Raw genomic sequence first — 20,612 nt, 5'->3', positions numbered from 1 at the left:
CTTCGTTCCATCAGTGCGTGATGCCGCAAACCCTTGGGGGCTTGCGAGCTGGTCCCTCACTGACTGGAGGCCAGACATGCATGTCTCCGGTACCTGGGCTGGCACGAAACTCCCCAGGGGGCCTTGAATGCCCCCGGGCTTGGTTAATCCGCTTCTCCGTGCCAATCATGAATTGTAGAATTGATCCAAGCCGCACCGATTGGGTATTAGCGTGTTCCCTGTCCATCGCGCCGCCAATCACCAACCGCCAGTCTTGACGAGCTGGCAATTGGTGGCCGCCCACCCGGCTTGGTGGCCGCTGCAGCGTTGCGTGTCTACGGTACTTGGGGCGCCCAAAGAGGAAAAAGGGGACCGACACGGCCACTTGTGCTGTCAGTCGTGTGCCTGCGCGCGCACGCCAGCGGCGTGTGTGGGTGGGCGCCAAGTGTACCATGGGTTGCAAGTACAACAGTCCCCAAGGCCAGACTCTACTCGCTCACACAAACTTCACCATCGACCGCTCGCCCATCTGCACCTCATCGCATCGTGCGCACGTCGTCTGCCTGCCTGCGACCGCTTGCATAGGATACGCTCATCTTTGCGAGCGCGATTTTCCCTGTGCGCCAGGGCGTCTTGCGGCGCTGCCACGAGGCTGCTGTTCTGCGACCATCCCATTTCGCGCTCCGGTGGAGGCACTATCTTATAGCCGGTGCTGTCGCGCACTACAGTGAGGTAGGCACAGTGATTGCTGGGGCGATCGATCACTGGCGCTCCAGAGCCAGCCCGGCCACACCCGCCTCGACTGCAGCGACGAACCTACCTGTACACTGTACTGACGGGCGGGCAGCCATCGCCAGTGCCCAGGGCTACCTCGATAGCTGCACGGGAGCGCTATTCTTGGGGGCCGCGCCCATTGTTTCCCGCCCGCGCGCCAGCCCGCCCCCCATCCATCTGCCTTACACCCGCCCACCTCACCTCACCTCAGCCAGCCAGACCCGGCGAGCCGAAAAACTTCCTGCACCTCGCCTTATTACACACCTTTCTCCTCGACCAGGGTGCGTCGGACTGCCATCACCCTTCAAACCTCACTTTTCATCCCCCTCGCGACACCATCGCATCGCCCTCGCAGCCATCACCGCTTGCGCGACCGCTTTCCCCTTTCCTTGAACTTTGTTCTGCCGTTTGCCATTTGTTTGTCCACAAAGGCGTTGCGGCGCTGTCTCGTGCCTGGCGCGCATCTCTCCCCCCGTGTCAGCCGTGTGCCAACCAAGCATTCTGCCCAGGCACCCGTCAACAACCGACCAGGCATTGTTCTCACTTGTTAATGCTTGCATCTCCTTCAGTCACCTTTCCCTCTGCCATTAATTGCCTCTCGTTATTGGCACGCCAAGGGCAAAACATCGCGTGACGACATCACTCGCGGTGCGCTTTTGCTACCTCCTACCCACCTACTCATTCTCACCAAACCCCCAAACATCCCTTCGCCGTTCACCGGCAACACACACTCCCCGCGTTGCATGACATCGCCGCGAGGCCTTCCAAGTCATGGCAACTGAGGCCCCGTCGCCAGCGGCCTCGCAGTCCCGCCCTACCAGGGGCCGGGGCAGAGGCGGCCGTGGCGGAGGCAGAGGTCGAGGAGGCGGCCGCGGCGGAAAGGCCAAGACCACCACTACCAAAGACTACAAAGTCGTTCCCCGCGGCATCTTCAACTCGCGTGGCAGAGTTAAGACCTTTGTCCAATCGCGTCCCCAAGCGTCCTTTGACCGCCAGCGGCACCTGAAGGACACGTTCCGCGCGGTATGCAAGAACATGAAGCCCGCCTTGGAGGAGTTGGCCAGCCGTACAATCGGCCGCTTGAATGGCCGAAAGGATGCCTACAAAGACTACGACGAGACACCAAAAGTCAAAGCCGCCCTCGACGCGAGGCTGGCCGAGGTCAAGCAGCAGGAGGAGATCCGCCATACCTTGGGGGTGAAGATGGCAAAACGCAGACTGGAAGCCGAGGAAATGGTTGCCCAGCTGCAATACCAGGTATGAAAACTCTCTATTGTTCAAACTCGCGGCATACATTCCAATACCCTCCATTCTATCTGTTTCCTTTCCTCTCCGTCCTCCAACATACTGCCCCGAATAGGCGACTTGCCATTGCCGGCGGGCCCTGGTCGCCCCGCCCCGTTGCCTTACGAGACGAGAATCCGACAGCTGACCTCATGCGATACAGAACGGACTCGATGAGTTGTATGATGAGTGCTACGACGGCATGCTCGAAAGACTTCGCTTGTTGGAGACCATGCACGCAAGGGGCCTTCCTGTCGACGTAAGCTTCTTCCCGCCTCGCCAGCGCTAACGTTGCTGACATAATTGACTAGGTCCGTGATGATCGTTATGAGTACAGAGTCATCTCTGACGACCACCTTGACAATGAATTTGGCGTCTATCATGAGTACAAGGATGGCATTCTCGTGCCTTATCCAGCTCGAGTGGAAGGTACTCAACGATGGAAGGAAGGCCAGCAGTCCAAGGAGGACGCCAAAGCCGACAAGGCTGCCAAGGCCGCGGCACTCAAAGAGAAGAACAACACCACCAGAGGCCGTGGAGCTCCCAAGCGAAAGCCCCAAGATCAGCCCGAGGATGCACCGACGCCCAAGAAGGCCACTCGGACCTCTGCCCGCCTCGCAGCTGCCGGTCTCTCCGAGACTGGTGCCGCCAAGGGCCTGCTTGCCGCCGACGAGGAGGCTTCTGCTCCATTTGGGACTGAGACGCCCGACGCTGAGGATTCCACGCCAGGATCCCCAGACCAGGAAGAAGGGTCCGCGTCGAATGCCACTGAGGGCCTCTTCCTGCCCAAGTCAGCGACCGACGCTGATGACTTCGGCCTTCGCTCCTGCGAATGGCGCCACGACGGCGTCAACGTCGTCCACAACCGCTTCATTCTACCTCAGTACTTCCGGTTTGGCGATGGGGAGATTGGCTTCAGCGACTCTCGCAATTCTAAGGAACATCAGCGCAAGAAGCAGGCAGCTGCAAATCCCTTCACCGGGAAGCCGAATTCTGGGGCCTTCTACTTCGATCACAGAATCGTGGACTACGACTCATCTCATCTCACGGCCAGAAGCCTTGATCAAGAGCTTGTGACCAAACATGGCCTTCATCCCACGACCGGTCTGTTCCTTGCCGAGAGCAAGAATGGAAAAGAGCCCGCTCGACCTTACGTCCTGCCCGGCAAGCCCGTCGTCTATATTGCCAACCCCTCTGGACGGATTGCACATGCTTCCCGGTCCTTCCAAGTCACAACCACTCAACGCAGCGTTGAGGAGGCTCCCGATCGGTCTGACATGCGATCCGTCCTTCGCAAGTTCTGCAAGAAGAACGAAATTGACCCCGAGGTCATGGATTTGATGGGCTATACCCTATCTGATGAGCAACTCCGTGCCAAGTCTCTCGGGACGGCGGAGCTCAACGCGGATCAGACCCAGTCTGCATCCGAGGAGACCACTTCTGAGGTTGAAAACACAATTGAGCCTCCTGCCGCCGCAGAAACCGACGAACGCGATGATGGAGTGACTGGACTCTCCATTCTGACATACGCGACCGCGGTGTGCCAAGCCGAGGATTTATCCCGGGCTGCCCCAGCAGTGGCCAAGAGCTCCCGTTATGATGCCATTCGCGACGTCTTTACGTCGTCCAAGCCCGACCCCACCCCGAAACAGGATGCTGGCTCTTATGGCATGAACATGCTGGCTCAAATTTGCAATGTCGAGCCTCCTATGTCTGGCAGTACATCCAACATTAGCCACGCAGCTCTCGCGGCTGCTCTCACCCAAGGCCAGACGTTGCAGGCTTCTGCGGCGAGCACCGCTGCGGCTGATACTCATGTCGCTTCGAGCAACGTTCTAGCTCACGACCAGCACAAGAGCCATGACCATACTACGCACTATGTCCAACAACAAGAGACAACTCCTTCTACACTTGAACCGCAACACGAGCATGCAGTTCAACAACGCGGCAACGCCCTGCCGCCTCCCATACAACAGCCGGATAGAGGAATGATGGCGCCCGTCATGTCTCATGAGAGAGGAGTTCAACCGCAGGACCGAAGCCAGCACGACCGAAGCCTAATGCCTCAGATGCCGCAGCAAGACAGCGGTATGATGCCGCCGGTGCATCCCCAGGACAGCCGTATGATGCAACACCATGCGGGTCAGCAGGTAGGCACAATGATGCCACACCCAGACGCCAGACATACCGAGTACCTGCACCAGCAGCAGCCTTCTCACCACAGTGGCCACCCTATTCAGGAGGACCAACACTTCCGAGCTCCGAGCTTCTCGCACCCAGATGCTCGCGAGCCACCTTATCCGTCGATTCGCCCTGGAGACCAAGCTTACGATCACAGGGGAATGGCGACGTACGCGGGAGAAGCACAGCAAGCTGCCTCTCACGTGTATGGCAGCCAGCCTCGTTGGGATGCAACACCACAGCCAGGACCTGCGCCAGTTGTGCCTGCAGTCGCACCTTCGCATCAGTACCCTCCTCTACCGCAGCCTACTCTTGGAGGTACGACCCCGTCGAGAATCCCGTTCTCGCTCAACGCCAGCGCAGATCCATTGCCTCCCCTGCGCCCTACCCGCGGACGGTTTCAGATGATGACATCAGAGGATAACGTGCACGAGCAAAACATGCGACCGGAAGCTGATTACTACCCAGGAGGCCACCACCGTGGATATCCACGTGGATATCCGGAGCCGCAGGCATCGCAGCAGCCGCTCGCACCGGAAAGAATTCTACCTAACCCCCAACAGCAAGGCCAGCAGCCGTTCATGGGATCGCCGCCTCCGCCGGGATTCGTCCACCAGCAGCAGCCCATGGCTCATTCCCCGACGCTCGGAAGCCTGTCCGCCATGCCGGGCCAATCTATCCAGCAAAGCCCACCGGGAACACCTCACGGAACCGCCCACCACCACCGATCCACCCCGTCCGGAGATGCAAGCAATGGGAAATACCGCAAGCTGCAGCCAGCGCCAGTGCCACCGCACAGAGCCTCCTGGACTAACAAGCCAGAGCTTAAAACCATTCTGTATGATCCTAAGGAGACTGGGTCGTCGGCCGCTTTGCCGAGCTCTGGGCCGACTACCATTAGGGGATGGAATGTTAACCAGCCTCGCAAACGTAGCAAGCAGGAGCGGGCCGACGCTGCCAACGATCGGGAGGACTCCAGATAGAATCAGAGCGCCCAGTCGACTCAGGCCGCTGCGCTTCCAACGCACACCAATTATCGGCGCGTCAGATTCGCACGGCCCGAAGTTCCCGCGTCTATTGCCCTTCTCAGTTCGGAACCGAACCCACGCCCTGACGCCGATATGGTTGCCGCTGCAATGCCGAATAGTCCGTCGTTCGATCCCCAGAAGACGGAAATGTATGGGTTCGGTGCCATTCCGACCATTGGCAACGGAAGTGCTGGGGCGACTGCGCAGACAGGTCCATCGACTCGCAGGATCAGGATCAAGCTCATCACCAAAGAGGCCAGGCAGAAGATGGAGGCAGAAGCCAAGGCATCGAGCGCGGCCTCGAAAGTGAAAGTTACCAAGAAGGCAAAGACCTCGGCGGCTGGGAAGGCGGCCCCAGCTGCAGCGAACAGCAAGAAGAAGAAGAAGGCCGCGACGGGTGAAGAATCGGCTCCAGCTCCTGCGCCTAGCAAGGCCAAGAAGAGGAAGGCCTCTGACGAAGGGTCGGCCCCAGCTGCTGCACCCAGCAAGGCCAAGAAGAGAAAGACGTCGACGGATGAAGAGTCGGCTCCAGCTACTACTACTGCACCCTGCAAGGCTAAGAAGAAGGCCGCCTCGACGTGCGGAAAACTGGCTCCAACGACCGCCGCACCCAACAAATCCAAGAAGAGAAAGGCCTCGACGTGCGAGGAGTCGGCCCCAGCTGCTGCACCTAGCAAGGCAAAGAAGAGAAAGACCGCCGCAGCAAAAGCTGTCCCGCCGGAGCAGTCTAACACTGACAACTTGAGCAACGCCTCTGCGGTTGAGAGTCTGCCTGAGACTGGCAACACTGTTGTGGCCGTTTCCGCACCTGCCGCCACTGCCACAAACAGCCAGACTGCTGTTGGCAGCGCTATCCCAAAGCCTAAAAGCAAGGCTCCTCAGAAGAAGCGCCTGCGGTCTACCAAGGCCAAGGCAGTCCCGGCGAAGGAGTCGAGCAATGTCAACTCCGACAACGCCGCTGCAATCAACAACCCTCCTGCGACCGACAATATCGCCGCGTCTGTTTCTGCGCCTGCTGCTATTGTCACAAGCAGCCAGGCTGCCGTTGGAAGCGAAATTCCAAAGGCCCAAAGTGAGGCTCAACAGAAGAGGCGCCTGCGGTCTACCAAGGCCAAGACTGGGCCGAAGAAATGAATACGAATTGAAACGCGTGTCTATTAGCAGCCGAAAACGGGCGAACGCTTGTCGTTTGCGCATTCTTGCGGCTAAAAGCCTCTGCTTGTCGAACGGCTGATACGACACCGCGCACCTTGCACATACAACGACGACATCAACATCATTAATTACTTGCGTTTGTTTTTTGAGCGAGGGCCCCAGACACGGCTCCTCCCTCGCCCTCCAGAGGGGCTTTGCGTGGACATTCTCACGCGATCAATCAACTGCATGCATGATGGCCGACAGAGTTGGAATCGGCCATCGTGAAATTTTCCGACTTTTGGGCCACGGCGCACACGAATGGATATACCCATCACTTTCTTCGAGAAACTGGCGGCGCGCCCGCCATCCGTCGTCGTTTTGCGTCGCCCCTGTTTCTCCCCCCCAAGGCCTCCTCGCCCCTTCTCCGACAAGCCTGTGTTGGGGGAAGAACAGAATAAGGGACGGACCAACGGGGATGCTTTGGTGAGGGACAGCCTTGCTTTGGAGTATCAGAAACCCTGGGATACCCTCTTTGAGATTGGTGTTCTCTTGGCGGCTTGTGATGGTTTTTTTGCTTTTGCTTTTCTCGTCGATTGGGAGCGAAAAAAAAGGGCGCTCGGGCGGCTGGGCTGGTGGACAGCTCTCTCTGGTTTTTTTGGTACCCATCTGGTGACTGCGCTGCCTCATTGAGGTGGGCAGGCACATCATGGAAATGTAACACAATCTGCATAATGACCGCCGTCCCCGTGCCATCATCGTGATATGTGTGTGTGTATGCAATGGCATATGTTGGGAAGCACCGCAGCGGATCGTGCTGCTCTTTTTATTCCTTCCTGCCCATCCATCTATCTACTCGTATTCAACATTCGTATTGTGGTACATTGCAAAGAGCCCGATCCTGAGCCCGTTCTTCCTTCCCCTCCTCCCTTTCTTTACGACGCGGAGGGTTTGCTGTCCTGGCCCTCGGTCTTTTGTCCTTGTCCAGCGCCGGACGCCGACGCAGCGTCCCCCGATCCTCTATGCGCGTCAGCCGACTGCACGTCGGGCGCGAAGCCTCCCGCGGGAGCCTGGCCGTTCGCATCGCCCTGGGGCTGCTGGCTGGCGCCGTGGCCGCCCAGGCCAACGACTCCCACGCCCATGCCGTCCACGGGGGCCGCCATGTGACCCATGGCGACGACGGCGGCGTCCATGCCCATTCCTCCCATGCCCGGCATGCTCAGCATGGCCGCCGCCGGGTCCAACATCATGTCGCCGCCATTGGGGGCCATGGCGTTGCCGCCGCCCCCGAGCGAGAGGAGGCCGGCCCCCAGCGCGCCCTCCGGGTGCAGCGGGTACATGACGGCCTCCATCTTGTCGCCGTCGAGGACCACCATGTTCTGTATCGGCTGCTGGGTCTGGCCGAGGACGTTGATGACGTCCTGCGCGAGCTGGCCGCCCAGGATGGCCGTCACGGGGGCGATCTCGCTCCCCAGGTTCTGCAGGAAGCTGCGCAGGAACTCGGGGCGCAGCGTCTCGCTGGGGAGGCTGAGCGCCTTGTGCTTCTGCGTGGCGATTTGCGTGAACATCTTGAGGTCGTCGCGGTTCGAAGTGGAGGGCAGGACGCCGCCCTTGAGCTGCTTGAACTCCCACAGCGCACGGAAGCACGAGAGCGCGGGCGTGACGCTCCTGAGGCGCCGCTTCGACTGGAGATACTCCTCTGGCAGCACGGCGAGGTCGCTGGCGAGGAACCATGTGGAGTACAGCTCGCGCTTGGTGACGCTCTCTGCCGTCTTGGAGCCCTCCGTCTTGGTCTTGACGTCGATGATGGAACGCGTCCGCGTTTCCTGCTTGGTCTCGGTGGCCACGTTTCCCACATCACGCTCAATCACGTAGTCGTGCTCTATGAGGTCGCTAAATATGAAGCCGTACAAGCCGTGTGTCCCAGCCGCGTAAAAAGCCTTGCCGTTGATGCGTGTCGCCGTGTTGATGATGTTGAACGTGTCCGGGTCGAGATCGGTGGCGATGACCACGTCGAAGCCCGCGAAATAGCTCGGGCCCTTTGCGGTGACGCTCTCTGGGTCAACGTGAACCTGCACTCGAGGGTTCAGCTTGCGAAGAGCGGCGCTCGCGGCCTCGGCGCGGTTTTTGCCGACCACGTCTTCTGTCTCCGCAAGGAAGAACTGGGCGCCAAGGTCGGATTCGGTGACAGTAGCACCGTCGAGAATAGTTATTGAGCCAACGCCCGCAAGTACGAGGTTCTTGGCGACCTCGTTGGCAAGTGCGCGCATGGTGATGAGGAGGATATTTGCGCCTTGTATCTTGGCCTGGGCGGCCATGCCCCAAAGGCGGATTTGGCGATCATACAGCGCGATCTCATCTGTTTTCATAGTTAGAAAGCCCTTCGACCAGCCTAAATGAATCATGCAATGGAACGCGATATGTACCTGCTGAGACGGTGTTGTTGAGTGGAGGTTGATGCATGGGCAAGGCCCCGTTTGCTGTCATGAGAGGCAGCATGAAGTTTGGGTCGCCCATGGGCATGCCCGCCATGGTCGAGTCCTGGAGAAAATTCTGGCCTGCGAGCATGGCCGCCATCGGATCTGAGCCGAGACCGGCTTGGTCCATCATTTCGGGAGTGAAAGAAGGCATGCCCCCAGCGCCGTTGGCATCGGTGGTGCCCTGAGGGATGGGGGGCATCGAGCCCGAGCCGTCGTCGGGACCGGGGTGAGCGGGATCCATGGATGCTGTTGAGCGATGCGCCTGATAGTATGGTAAACGCGTGCCCCGAGTTGATGTAGCGGGAATGAGCACGAGAGCAGGCTGCGGCGCAAAAGAAGGGACGCAAGTGAGAAGGGTTGCGGGAGCGTCAGCCCCCGGCCGCCTTCTTATGGCCTCGTCAAAACTTCATGCAGATTCGGCCGTCGCGGGCAGGTGTGCGGTAGTGGTAAGACAGCTGCTCGCGGGTGTGGTTGGGCCGCAACTCAGGTGCGCTGCGCTCAGTATGTTGATGCGTTGGCGGCGCGGCGGCAGCTGGCTGGACAAGGATCTGTAAGGCTTTGTGATGAGACGCAACTGAGAGGTGGTGGATGTTGTTCGCTGAAGGTGCCCCGACCCGCTGACGTAAGGGCTGCGCACTAAGTTCGCTGTTGCTGCCGACGCGCTGTCGCCGCAGCTGCGAACTGCCCAGGGCCTGGGGGGCGCCACCCCACTGGCAGCCGGACCGGGGTTGCGGTGGTCAACATTGGACGATAAAGTGGTACCGCCCGAACGTGCGTAGGGCGCAGCGATGCTCTGTAGTTGCTATCTCGTCCCCGCGCGTCATGCCAGTGCTCGATGATCGCCGCAGCTGCTGGAGCCCAGCTGCGATAGTTCCACTAGTGATGGCGATAAAGGCAGTTCACTCATGCGCGCTTCATTCAAGTTGGAACGGCATGACTTGCTGTAGCAAATATTTCATGGGATGTGCCGAAAAAAATTGAACGGGGCATGCGGGACGCTCCTGGCCGCCTCGTGGTACTACAACCTTGCGAGCGGCCGCGAATTGAGGTGACGAGCGAGGCGCTGATGCAGGCAACGCCCCTGCAGCCGCGGGCGCTGCCGCCCTGACGCAGTCGTGCTCCACTGGATGACCCGCCGCGCCGACGCGCCGGCGCTGGCGACGAGAGGTGCCGTGTGCGTGCCTACGAGATGGCATGGATGGCCACGGGGGGAACAGGAACAGGGATGGCCAACCCGAGCTGGTACGTACGAGCTGGCTGGGCATTCGGAGCCAAAAGAACCTCGACGAGCGGACAGCAGTGGGACCTGAACAGCATTGGATGTGATACGGTGGCATGGCATGGCATGGCTCACATACGGGGAGGCGATGCTGCCTCACGCCCTTCACTGCACGGACATGACTACAGTATCCATTCATTTGCAAGACTTTATGCTCAAGCAATGGATGTCTGACGGCATCGCCACTAGGCCCCCCTGGGCGTGTCAGACAGAAGCCCGCCGCCATGCTGCACCGCGTCGGTTGGGGGTCGCTGGGGGCGTTTCGAAATGCCCAGCGAATCGCAGCCCGCGGGGGACACCCTGGTGCTGCGGTTTCAGCAGACCTTGCGATGCTGCCCTGATGAGGGCTGCCGGGAACACGGTGGGGCGAGCGCCTTCCCGTAGGTTCCAAGGGCAGTCAGGTAGTTACCGTACAGGGACAGCCGCTCAGGCGGGCATTTGAATACCCAAGTTATCGCTCGTCAGGTTAGTACCTAGTAGTCGGCGCAGCGGCAGTACGCACATGGGAGGAGGGCCCCCAAAAGCATGCGTCCGACAGCCTGGACGGGCGGACACTGACGGCATGCGCCTTGGGTCTAAGTATTGGATTTCACCTCCCGCGCCGTCCAAGGCCAGGCGCTGCACATCACTTGGCATTGCCTTGGCCAGCCAGCCACTCAGTAACAAGTTACGGCGCTCCAGCGCAGCCATGAAGCACCAGCGCATCAACGAAGCGGGGAGAGGACGGGCGGCGAGGACGGATCACCCGCCCCGTGCCCGCCCGCCCGCCCGCCGCATGACCTCGAGCTGCTGGCCGGGAGCGCCGCCGGCAGCGAGCTAGGAATAGGTTGTATGTGGTAGGCGATCCGGGAATTGGGATGGGTCGAATGCCATGACCGGGCAGGCCGCAGTTGGGTGAGGCAGCGTTTTGCTGCACGTCTGGACATGAGTAGGATGGCAAGGTAGATTCCTACCACCTGGCGGTTGATGGGAGCAGCGGGAAGCACTAATTAAGGCCGCCGCAGTACCTTGTCTACTGCCCGCAAGCAACTGATACCAACACGGTGCTAAGACAATGCACCACGCCACTGACAAGAGTCGACTCACTCATCCGTCCATGCCGCTGGCGCCAACTTCCGTCACTCCCTCGTCCGTCCTGCGCCGACTTCCTCCAGGCTGCACGCACACTTGTTCCTTCAACAGTGCGACCTGAAAGTGAACCTTGTTCCGTGCCTCCTGCAGCTCGAGCTGAACAGCCGCCAACACACACACACACACACACACAAACTCGCGCGCACACAGCCCCTGCTACATTATTCATTACCTTCGTACCTACCTACCTACTTAGTACCTACGAAGCGAGCAGCACCTGGCAGTCTCCTCTCGGCAAACAAGAAAAGACCCCTCCGCCCGCTGACTACAAGTACGAAGTCCGGCCAGGTGCCAGACGGTCCCCTCCGCCGTCCACCTTAATTACTCGCCGGCCAGAGAAGAAGCGTCACTCACTGCCCGACTGGCGCCAATCCAAAGGAGCGGTTGCGTCAACGGCCATGCGGCACCTTGCCAATGCCAGCATTAGCAGCAGCCCGCCCTATCCTGTACTCGCACGTTTCGCTCCTCGACCACCATATTTAGTCCAGGCTGCCCATTGCGTCCCACGACGGTGATCGCTCATCGTCGCCCGCCAAGGTAGGCAGCTCGCAACGCAAACCCCCCACCTGCCGACGACGACATCCATCTCATTTGGCCGATGGCTCCGACAGTCCTCGACCGCCGCCACCACCACCACCACCACCACCACCACCACCACCACCACCGTCCCCGCTACGACGACATTTCGCTGCCTCAGCGTCCCGGCTCCCTCTGAGCCCTGACTCTGAATCCTCTGGCCCGACAGCGACAGTGACGGCGACGGCGACGATCTTTGGAAACGAGTCGGCCCGCCCCCGTCGCTTCCATCCGTGCGGTCCTCGGGTTGGCTTCGGCCTGCCCTCGCTCGCTCGCTCGCTCGCCCGCCTTTCATCGCCATCGCCACCTTCACCGCCCGTCCCCCCATCGTCGCATCGCTTCCACCCACAGTGCTGTCCCGCGCCCTCGCATCGCACCCGCACGCACGCGAGTCCCGCCCTTGACGCCATGGCCTCCAGGCCCGGGTCGAGCTCCGGCTCGGGCTCCAACCGCCAGCATGCCCGAAGCTCTCAAGAAGACTTCCCTCCGCTGCCCCCTTCAGGATTACCTCCCATCCGACTCGTACGGTCGCCCATCGGTTCTCCCGCCCCAGCCGCGACTCGCCCGCAGACCCTCTTCTGGTCAGCGGCCGCCCGCCGCGCCGAGCGCATCCGTAATCTCGACGACTTGCCGTCCGCCCTCGACGACCTCGACGAACCCATGGACCACCCATGGCTGGGCCCGTCGCGCCGCAGCTCTCGCCTGCGCGCCGCCGACCATCGCCGCCCCAACTTTGACGAGCTCGACCAGACGCTCGACGAGGCCAACTCCCAGCTCAGATCCCTGTTAGACATGACCAACCACATAAACCTCATGACGCCGCTCATGCGCGACAGCTTCTCGCCAACGCTGCGGCCTCACGACTTTGCCGATGACGCCCGTCGCAGCAAGCGCAGGAAAATCGACGCCGATAGGCTCGTGCCTAGCTTCAAGGGCTTTCGCTACGGCAAGTATGGCCAGGTTGAGCCGGGCCAGTTGCATATGGAGATTGTGAGCTGCGATGGCGGCATGTTCTCCAACGAGTCGTCGTATGCCGCCGAAAACATACTCCGCAACGACAACTCGGTGTATTGCACCAAGGGGAACCGCTGCAACATTGTCCTGCGGCACCAAGGAGCCACAGTCTTCACCCTCCGAGAGGTGGTCATCAAGGCCCCCGGCTCCATGAATTACTCACATCCGTAGGTCCCTGCAGCACGCCGAAGCCACATGCAGCGCATATCCACTAACGTGGCGAATAGAGTGCGGGAAGGCATGGTGTTTGTCGCCATGAACCAAGACGACTTGCTCAGCCGGACCGCACAGTATCAGATACAGTATGCGCCTACAGCGCGAGGTGATCCATGGTACGGCCACGACGACGATCGACATCCCCTTGACCGAGACGCGCGGCGCATCGTATCAATCAGGCATCACGATGACGGCACTACCAGCATGCGCGCGCGGAGGTCCTACATCTACCGTGGCGACGACGACGACGAAGTCGAAGACCATCGCATGCCTCAGATGCCTGAGGAGTTTACGCAGAATCAACCCGATTTTCGCGTGACGACGGAGTGCAGCGAGGACGACTACGAGACACCGTCACTGCACCTGCGCCCCCCCAACCGGATTGGGTCACTGCCTTTCGAAACGCCAGATTCCGACTCCGAGGACCCCAGTAATCCGTTTGGGTCGGATGATTTCTTTGACGAGTCGCAACCGCCGCACCGCCCTCAGCACCGCCCTGCCCGCCATGTCGGGGGCGACGGCCACCGAGATCGGCTGGTGGACCTATCTCTTGCTGAAGCCTGGGATGCCCACGCCAATGCGACACAGGAGGCTGTCCGCGCCGTTGGCGGCGAGCTGCTCGCCCCGCACGCGCGCTTCTACATCGAGAAGAAGAAGTGCAAGTGCACCATCCGGTTCGACCCTCCCGTATCGGGCCGCTTCATCCTCCTCAAGATGTGGAGCTCCCAGCACGACTCGTCGGGCAACATTGACATCCAGTCGGTAATAGCCCGCGGGTTCGCCGGTCCACGCTACTTTCCCTCGGTCGAGCTCCGCTGATATCCGCCCCTCGTCCTATAAACCGTGGGAAAATCCCTTTTTTTTTTGAGCCTCTCTAGTAGGCAGGGAGTTGTTGCAAGAAATCTGGCGTTCTGGATGATATGGTACTTTGGGGAGCAAGGGCGGGCGGCCTGCGCAACGTGGTATAGATGACGCATGCATGTGGGCAACAACGGCCTGCAATGAGGTTTTTTTGGGGGCAGTGTAGGCTGCATCCTACCGGGCCTTCGGCGCCCGGCCTGGCTAGATAGGCGTCCAACATTTTGCTCGCTTCGAATAGATGCATGGGGTGGGTGGCGGGCCTTCATGATGAACCCATTCATTACCCCTTGACTGCCTTGTTGTTACGTTTCCGGGAGAAAAGCCGCCTTGGAGCAGACGTGGCGTTGGCATGACCGGGTGTCTCGATCTGTACTTCGTACGTACCTGTACTCCAGCGGGACCGGCACGCGCCTCAACCCGCCGTATTATCATCCCATGCGACTGGCCGAATCCGTGCCAATTTGCACATGCCAGGACAGGTTCAGACGAGCAAAAAACGATTATGCATCCGTTTCTTTGGATCGTCGTTGCTCTGGCTGCACCGGTGCAGCCGTGTGTAGCCGACCCGCACTGACGTATGCGTGCGACGACAAAGAGTGTACTTGGGACAGACTCAATAGGCGAAAGTATCACCGCAAGCACTACACGAGATGGCAAGGAGAGCGTGTGGCGAAGCTTATAGAGTATTAAGAATTCCGTAGCTGACGATTGTTTGCTAAGGCTACTACACAAGTGTTATCCACTCCTAGGGGCGCATGCGTCTCAGTCATGCCTGTTGCGACAATCAGCCCCCTATGCGCAGCCATCGCAATCAATACCGACGAACAGCAATGCCCCATCTTCAGCCATGGTGGTCCCTGGATACGTCGGTGTTGATCTGACGAGGTGCTGCGAAGAGAGCCGACACACCCGCGGTCCAGAATCCAATGCTTCTGGTAGTTGTTAGCCAGCATCCTTGGAGACAGGGCCAAACGAGGGTAGGGGAGAGACGGAAGAGGAGACAAATCGGGCCGCACATACAAGCTGAGACTGGATATAATTCCAAGGGCTATGTCTGCATCGGTGACCTGGCCGGTCTGGGCTCTCGAAGACGGATACCCCAAGAGCAGTAGGGCCAGCCCAAGCGACACAAAGCAGAGGGAGCTGCCACGAAAGAAATACAAGCACAGAGCGTCGGTGGAGTCACGTTTTCTGCGGCAGAGGCCCACGACCGCCATGACCGCCGGCACGAAGATGCCCACCACTGCCGCGTTGAGAACGTGGTTGTACTGTAGGAACATGAACATGCCCAAGGCAAGGCTCGGCGACGAACGCGACGATGAAAGGTGCCACGCTTCGTCTTCATCTGCCCAGGTGCGGCAGGCGGCGACGAAGACGCCCAGGTTGAAGAGAGCGTAGACGGCGAGCTGCGCACACAATCCGACGACGAGGACTTTCTGCGTCGTGACGAAGCGCATCCTGATGTTGAAGCGGCTACCGCCGGAGGCACCTTTCTGTGCGGGGGGTTCGGCGGAGGAGGATTGCTGTTCTCTATCGCAAAGCATGGCGACGAGTGGGTTTCATCAGAGATGGCAGGGAGAATCAGAGAAAGAGAGAGAGAAGCTGTGCTCTGTAATGTATTGGTATGGGGTGGCGAAGGCAAAGTTGAAGATAAGGGAGAAAGAATGAGAAGAGTCTATGAGAGCCATGTCAGCTGTCGTGCGGCGGAAAGTCTTCCTTCCCGTTCGAGATGCGGAGGAAGTCGCGAGTGACTACGGCGGTGTGCGCTTGGGCAAGTAGGTAGTCATGCTGCTAGAGGAGACACCAAGCTTTCCTTCATGAGACGCAATGGATGGGATTTGACGGTGCTTTCCATGGCTGCTTCTCTATGGAGAGACGTGGTATTATCGGACCCAATGCACGGCGCGAATGACGCCTACCTACGGGATAGGTGTGCTTCTAAGCACTTCTGATACACATTGCTATATTCCAGACTCGCTGTCCGTTGCTTCTTCTTCTTCTTGGGTTGGAAACAGAAACCTCAACCTATGGCCGCTGCTCAAGGATGTCTAGCCAATCCCTCAAGAATGTATACCGTACAGTGCTTTCGAAAGGTGACCTCGTGAGTGAGCGCAAAGGCGAGGTTGATGGCACGGAGCTTTCACGCCCCGGCGCGATAATCTAAACAATACAAAGTATTAAATAGGAGCCGGAGTCGTACCGTTTCCACGACAGCAGCACGACAGTCCTTTGTTTACTTATTTACATAGGAAAGAGAGCAAAGCCACCTGACGTTCTTTCCTCGCCGAGAGACTCGTCTCAGGTAGCTTCGTCCTTGCAGACGCCTCAGAGCACGGAGCAGGTGAGGTTCAGCTTACAGAGTGTCACTGTGCAGGCTTCCACTCCACTGTCTGCAATATGGATTGCGCCCAGAGGTGGCATGGAACCCACCTCCACTGCGCCTGGGGCTGCGGGCACCTGCCAGGCAGTGTTGGCCGCCCACTAAGCGGTGCTGCGAGCTTTCGGGCAGGCGCCACTGCTGGCTGCCCAGGTCCTCACCTTTAGTACCTACAGGTACCTACAAGATTCCAAGGTTCCATAGGTACTAGGTAGTACAAGCCAAGTCCAGGGACAGCTCGCGTTCGTTGCGGCGTCGGGTGCCCTGAGAATCCTCCCCGCCGCCTAAAGCTTGGAGTGGCCGCCCTGCGCACCTCACCTTCCATCACTTGGCTGCGACGCGAACCCCCCCCCCACGGCGGACGACCTCAGCGGGGTTTGATAGCGGCCGCACCGGGCTCAAGCCACCGCCGCCGCCGCAACCAGCCACTGAATCACTCCCGTCCTGTAAGGTGACAGGAAAGCTTCTCGATGTGGATGGACGGGCGCGCCGCTTCGCATGAGCCCGCATCGCATGACAGGCAGCTCGCGATCCAAAACCTCATCGCCACAGGCCAATAGCGGGCGGCAGGTGGTGCCGACCCGTGGCAGCTTTGTTTTGGCTATTCCATCGGGCGCAAATGCTGTACCTCGCTAGTGGTCATTAGTGGATCAGTACCAAGTATGAACAGCAGGACATGCGAGCAAGCAAGCAACCTTAGGCAAGGAAGGAAGGATCCGATGCGCTCGAAGCTGCCCCTTCGTCTGTCTTATTATTTCTCCCTCCCTCCCTCGCTCACCCCCTCCCTCCTTCACTTCTCTTTGACTTCTTGCCCCAGCGGCGTTTCCACCAGATCTGACACTGTCTGACCACAAGCCGATAGACTGTCGCGGGTAGCGGTCGTTAGTGCTGCCGGAGCCACGCCTAGTCAAGACACCAACACTGACACCGACTCACGCCCGCCGCAGCCCGACCCGCTTCCGTCAACAGCGGCCCCCCCCCCGCCCGGTGGCGCAACCCCCGGAGCCTGGTCATCCTTCGCGACCGCGACCCCTCCGGCCGGATGCGTTGCCTTGCCCAAGACGGCCCGGTCCCTTGTACACCACTCCGCAACCGTTGACGCGACACAGGGCACTGGCCGTCGGTTCTGGCCATTCATCGCCAAATTTCGCGTCTTTTTAACTTTGATCATCACCAGACGTGTCTCAGTCGCGCGACCAGGACGGAGCACGCTGGCTTCGTTCGCCCTCATACGGACGGACAGTCGGTGGAGACCTCACCCATCGCGGTCGCTGCCCTGCCTGTCCAGGGTGCTCTACTATCGATTTCGTCCCGTCTCTGACCGCAAATCCTGCCGGCCCTCTTGGCGAAAAGAACAACAACTCCCCCCTTTTACATACCAAGCAAGCATACCATCGCCATTCCACCCTTCGCATCTCCTGGGCTGATCTTCATCCGTTGGTACTGGCAAGTTTCAGCCGAGGCCATCTGCGCTAGTAGCACGCGACTGAACGACGAGGCGCCTTCTCGAATCGCGGGGGTCCAGGGGTCGCCGGCATTAATCTGCGACACATTAATCGTCCCACCAAGCGGCCCAGCAAAGACTTAGCCTGCCAGTCTGCGGCCCCGACACGCTATGCAGCCCTCGCCTTCCCTGCCAGACGGGCAATGGGCCCGCTCTCAGGGGCACGGCGATCACCCTGCTGATAATAGCAGTCCGCCGCCGAGCCCGCCTCGGTCGAGGATTCCGAGGAAATCAGAGCTTCATGTCCAAGCGCCAGCTGCCTCGTCCTCAAAATCAAGCTCTCCAGCGACGTCGACGTCGCGTCGCCAGAGCTCCATCGCCACATCCAAGGAGCCACGGTCTCCTCTGCGACAGTCCTTTTCGACGACACAACTCGACGATCCCGGCGAGGCAACGACGACCCCCTCGCGAGTCCCACCGAACATGCCCCTGACGGGGGACGGCAGGACTCCGGCCTCGCAGGTGGTAAACCAGCACGGACGTGATAATGTTTCCTCCTCACGACGCAGCCGACCTGTTGGCGCACGAACCTGGGATGCCGGTACCGCACATGCGCATGTCGGTCCAACAAGCTCATCAGCTTCCAACACCGTACATGCATCGACTGCACAGTCCGCCTCGCCCGGAGTTGGCCCGCGATTCTCCCTCTTCTCATCGCTTTCGGCACTCAAAGGCCCGGCCCCATCTTCTGTTGCCGTGCCGCAAGATGACGAGCTCATCAATATCAACATCGAGGCGTTACTATTCCCTGCGGGTCCGCCTGCCGAGGGCGATGCGTTCTCTCCAGCAGCATTCAAAAACCTGCATGTCAATGCTGTCGGATTGCTGCGCAAGTTCCAGACTGCCTACCAGCAACGGACAGTGACCCTGCTCGAGCTCAGGGCGGAGCGAGAGGCACAAGACGATGAGAAGATTGGGCTCGAAACTCGGTCCCACCATCTGAAACTGCAGCTGGAGGGCATGGCACAAAAAGCCACTGACATCGAGTCCACCATGCGATGCCTCCGGGAGGAGCTTGACACCGAGAGACGGCTCAGGATGGAAGAACGCCAGGCGAAGTACGCCGCGCCCTCCACCATCTCCGTCTCTGAAGACCTGGATGCCGAAGAGGACCAGATGGACGAGAGAAGAAGAAGCGTCGGGACATCCAAGACGGACATGGGGTCTGAGACCGACGCAGAGAGCATCGAAGGAGCTAGCGTCTTCTCTCGATCTCGCAGCCCTACCGTTAGATCGAGCGTCACGGACGCTACATCGGCGGACAGCATGCCCGCACCACCTCTACCCCAGAAGTCAAAACGAGCTTCCCTTGAACCGCCGCCAGCGGCGAACAAGGTACAGTCGCATCCACAGCCACAGCTGTCGGCGTTTCAACGATTTTTCAAGGGCGGCTCCCACGTGGAAACGCCCAAAGTTGAAGAGCCGCCAGCCTTGTACAGCTGCCGCAACTGCGAAGGACAGGATGCTAGCACTGCTTGGAACACTGTTAGTCTGTTGAGAGACGAGAACAAGGGCCTCAAGAAGAGGGTAGGGGAGCTCGAGTCGGCGGTAGAGGAAGTTCTTGATGCCGTGAACGGTGTTGGAATGTCCCCACTGTCCGTTTAAGGCCCCTGGTCTGGAACCTGGCCTCTGTTGATTGAGAGTTGCATAGTAGCATTGGCGTTCAGGTGGTATCTTTCACTCGGGTCGAAGAGGTGGCGCAAGGCCATGGGGGCCACTGAGTAGTGACGATATACCCAATGCAAATTTCGAACTTTCCCTTGACATAAGCCTCATGGGTGCCTAGCACAGACGAACTCGGCGTCCTTGGCTGATAACCTCTTCACTCTTGACCCCCGACTCCGGAGTTACAATGCACGCGCGCATCCAACGCCACCACGACATTTTGACAAGATAGTTGCAACGGCCGCATGCTCGCTCTGGTGCCATGGCAACGACTCACGGCTAGGTGTCCCATGTTGTTTCAATCGTGTTTTTGTTGTCCGCGTCTAACCGGGGCTTGAAAGTGTCGACTACCCGTATCCATCCATTACTCGCCCTCATCGCATGATATATGTACACTCCGGCGCCGCAGCGTCAGCGTCTTTCCGCACAGTCACTCGCTCCGGCCGTCTCCGATCAGTGGTGCTCCTCCCCGTGATGGTGCGAGTCCTCCATGAAGAAGTGCTCGTACAGGCAGTAGCCGGCGAAGGCGACGGTGGCGGTCCCCAAGCCGGGTAGCGTGCCCCTGAACCTGTTCCAGCGGGAGAAGGGGCCTGTGAACCTCCAGGCGTCACTGTGGTAAGACGAACATGTTAGCTTGTGGCTCGTTTGACTTTTTCGTCCTCGTCGTCGTCATCGCGGTTCGGAGTCGTAATTCGCGGGGCTTCGGACCGGGGGGGAGGGTGATGGAAGGACTAACGCTCGCTCCCAGGGGTCGTATCGCGGCTGGCCGGCAGCCTCCTTGAAGGCTCGCATGTTGAATCCGGTGATGTTGACCTTGGGCCCGCGGGCCGCTCGCAGCACTCTATTGTGTCGCATCGTCCGTTAGTAAACGTTCAATGGGACTTGCTGCGCCGTGCCTTGGCTGCGATCGCGGCAGCGGCAGCGACAGTGGCAGCGGGACAACGCCAGACGGCTGACGGGCAATGCATCGTCCATACCTTGTGGGAAGCATGGCGGCCAATTGAGCGGGCAGGACGCAATCGAAGGGGGGGGGGTTCGGTGTCGTGCGTTGGAATTGCAACGATGGTGATTCGAGGATGCGCAGAAGGCACTTGGCGTCGGCCGGAACAAAGTAGGCCAGAGCCGCCCG

The 20,612-nt window shown here is 59.7% G+C and overlaps 8 protein-coding genes across 8 annotated transcripts; 5 read left to right on the top strand and 3 right to left on the bottom strand.

The window, feature by feature from the left end:
• Window positions 1–1,524: 1,524 nt before the first annotated feature.
• Window positions 1,525–5,201, top strand: JDV02_007369 (uncharacterized protein; the record flags this gene model as incomplete). Its single annotated transcript, XM_047988857.1, has 3 exons — window positions 1,525–2,010; window positions 2,201–2,296; window positions 2,349–5,201. 3 exons carry the CDS (start codon window positions 1,525–1,527, stop codon window positions 5,199–5,201), a joined length of 3,435 nt encoding a protein of 1,144 aa, XP_047844855.1.
• A 138-nt stretch (window positions 5,202–5,339) lies between these two features.
• Window positions 5,340–6,380, top strand: JDV02_007368 (uncharacterized protein; the record flags this gene model as incomplete). The annotated part of the gene is made up of 1 exon (XM_047988856.1): window positions 5,340–6,380. One exon carries the CDS (start codon window positions 5,340–5,342, stop codon window positions 6,378–6,380), a length of 1,041 nt encoding a protein of 346 aa, XP_047844854.1.
• Window positions 6,381–6,701: 321 nt separating this feature from the next.
• On the top strand, window positions 6,702–7,073 carry JDV02_007367 (uncharacterized protein; the record flags this gene model as incomplete). Its single annotated transcript, XM_047988855.1, has 1 exon — window positions 6,702–7,073. The coding sequence occupies one exon, from the start codon at window positions 6,702–6,704 to the stop codon at window positions 7,071–7,073; it is 372 nt and encodes a 123-aa protein (XP_047844853.1).
• Window positions 7,074–7,171: 98 nt separating this feature from the next.
• AOS1 (E1 ubiquitin-activating enzyme) lies at window positions 7,172–9,415 on the bottom strand. The gene is made up of 2 exons (XM_047988854.1): window positions 8,807–9,415; window positions 7,172–8,739 (listed from the first exon to the last, which is right to left on the bottom strand). Exons 1-2 carry the CDS (start codon window positions 9,099–9,101, stop codon window positions 7,316–7,318), a joined length of 1,719 nt encoding a protein of 572 aa, XP_047844852.1. The 5' UTR covers window positions 9,102–9,415; the 3' UTR covers window positions 7,172–7,315.
• Window positions 9,416–11,180: 1,765 nt separating this feature from the next.
• Window positions 11,181–14,627, top strand: JDV02_007365 (uncharacterized protein). Its single transcript, XM_047988853.1, has 3 exons — window positions 11,181–13,027; window positions 13,088–14,313; window positions 14,417–14,627. Exons 1-2 carry the CDS (start codon window positions 12,255–12,257, stop codon window positions 13,893–13,895), a joined length of 1,581 nt encoding a protein of 526 aa, XP_047844851.1. The 5' UTR covers window positions 11,181–12,254; the 3' UTR covers window positions 13,896–14,313; window positions 14,417–14,627.
• JDV02_007364 (uncharacterized protein) lies at window positions 14,622–15,481 on the bottom strand (the record flags this gene model as incomplete). Its single annotated transcript, XM_047988852.1, has 2 exons — window positions 14,622–14,869; window positions 14,958–15,481. 2 exons carry the CDS (start codon window positions 15,479–15,481, stop codon window positions 14,779–14,781), a joined length of 615 nt encoding a protein of 204 aa, XP_047844850.1. The 3' UTR covers window positions 14,622–14,778.
• Window positions 15,482–17,118: 1,637 nt separating this feature from the next.
• JDV02_007363 (uncharacterized protein) lies at window positions 17,119–19,583 on the top strand. The gene has a single exon (XM_047988851.1). The coding sequence runs from the start codon at window positions 17,930–17,932 to the stop codon at window positions 19,421–19,423; it is 1,494 nt and encodes a 497-aa protein (XP_047844849.1). The 5' UTR covers window positions 17,119–17,929; the 3' UTR covers window positions 19,424–19,583.
• A 45-nt stretch (window positions 19,584–19,628) lies between these two features.
• Window positions 19,629–20,553, bottom strand: JDV02_007362 (uncharacterized protein). The gene is made up of 3 exons (XM_047988850.1): window positions 20,461–20,553; window positions 20,220–20,324; window positions 19,629–20,093 (listed from the first exon to the last, which is right to left on the bottom strand). The coding sequence occupies exons 1-3, from the start codon at window positions 20,472–20,474 to the stop codon at window positions 19,937–19,939; spliced, it is 276 nt and encodes a 91-aa protein (XP_047844848.1). The 5' UTR covers window positions 20,475–20,553; the 3' UTR covers window positions 19,629–19,936.
• Between the last annotated feature and the right edge of the window lie 59 nt (window positions 20,554–20,612).

The sequence above is a fragment of the Purpureocillium takamizusanense genome, chromosome 7, assembly GCF_022605165.1.
Source record: "Purpureocillium takamizusanense chromosome 7, complete sequence".
Lineage (NCBI taxonomy): Eukaryota > Fungi > Ascomycota > Sordariomycetes > Hypocreales > Ophiocordycipitaceae > Purpureocillium > Purpureocillium takamizusanense.
Note: the sequence above shows the minus strand (reverse complement) of the source record. Positions and strands in the feature narration are given on the sequence as shown.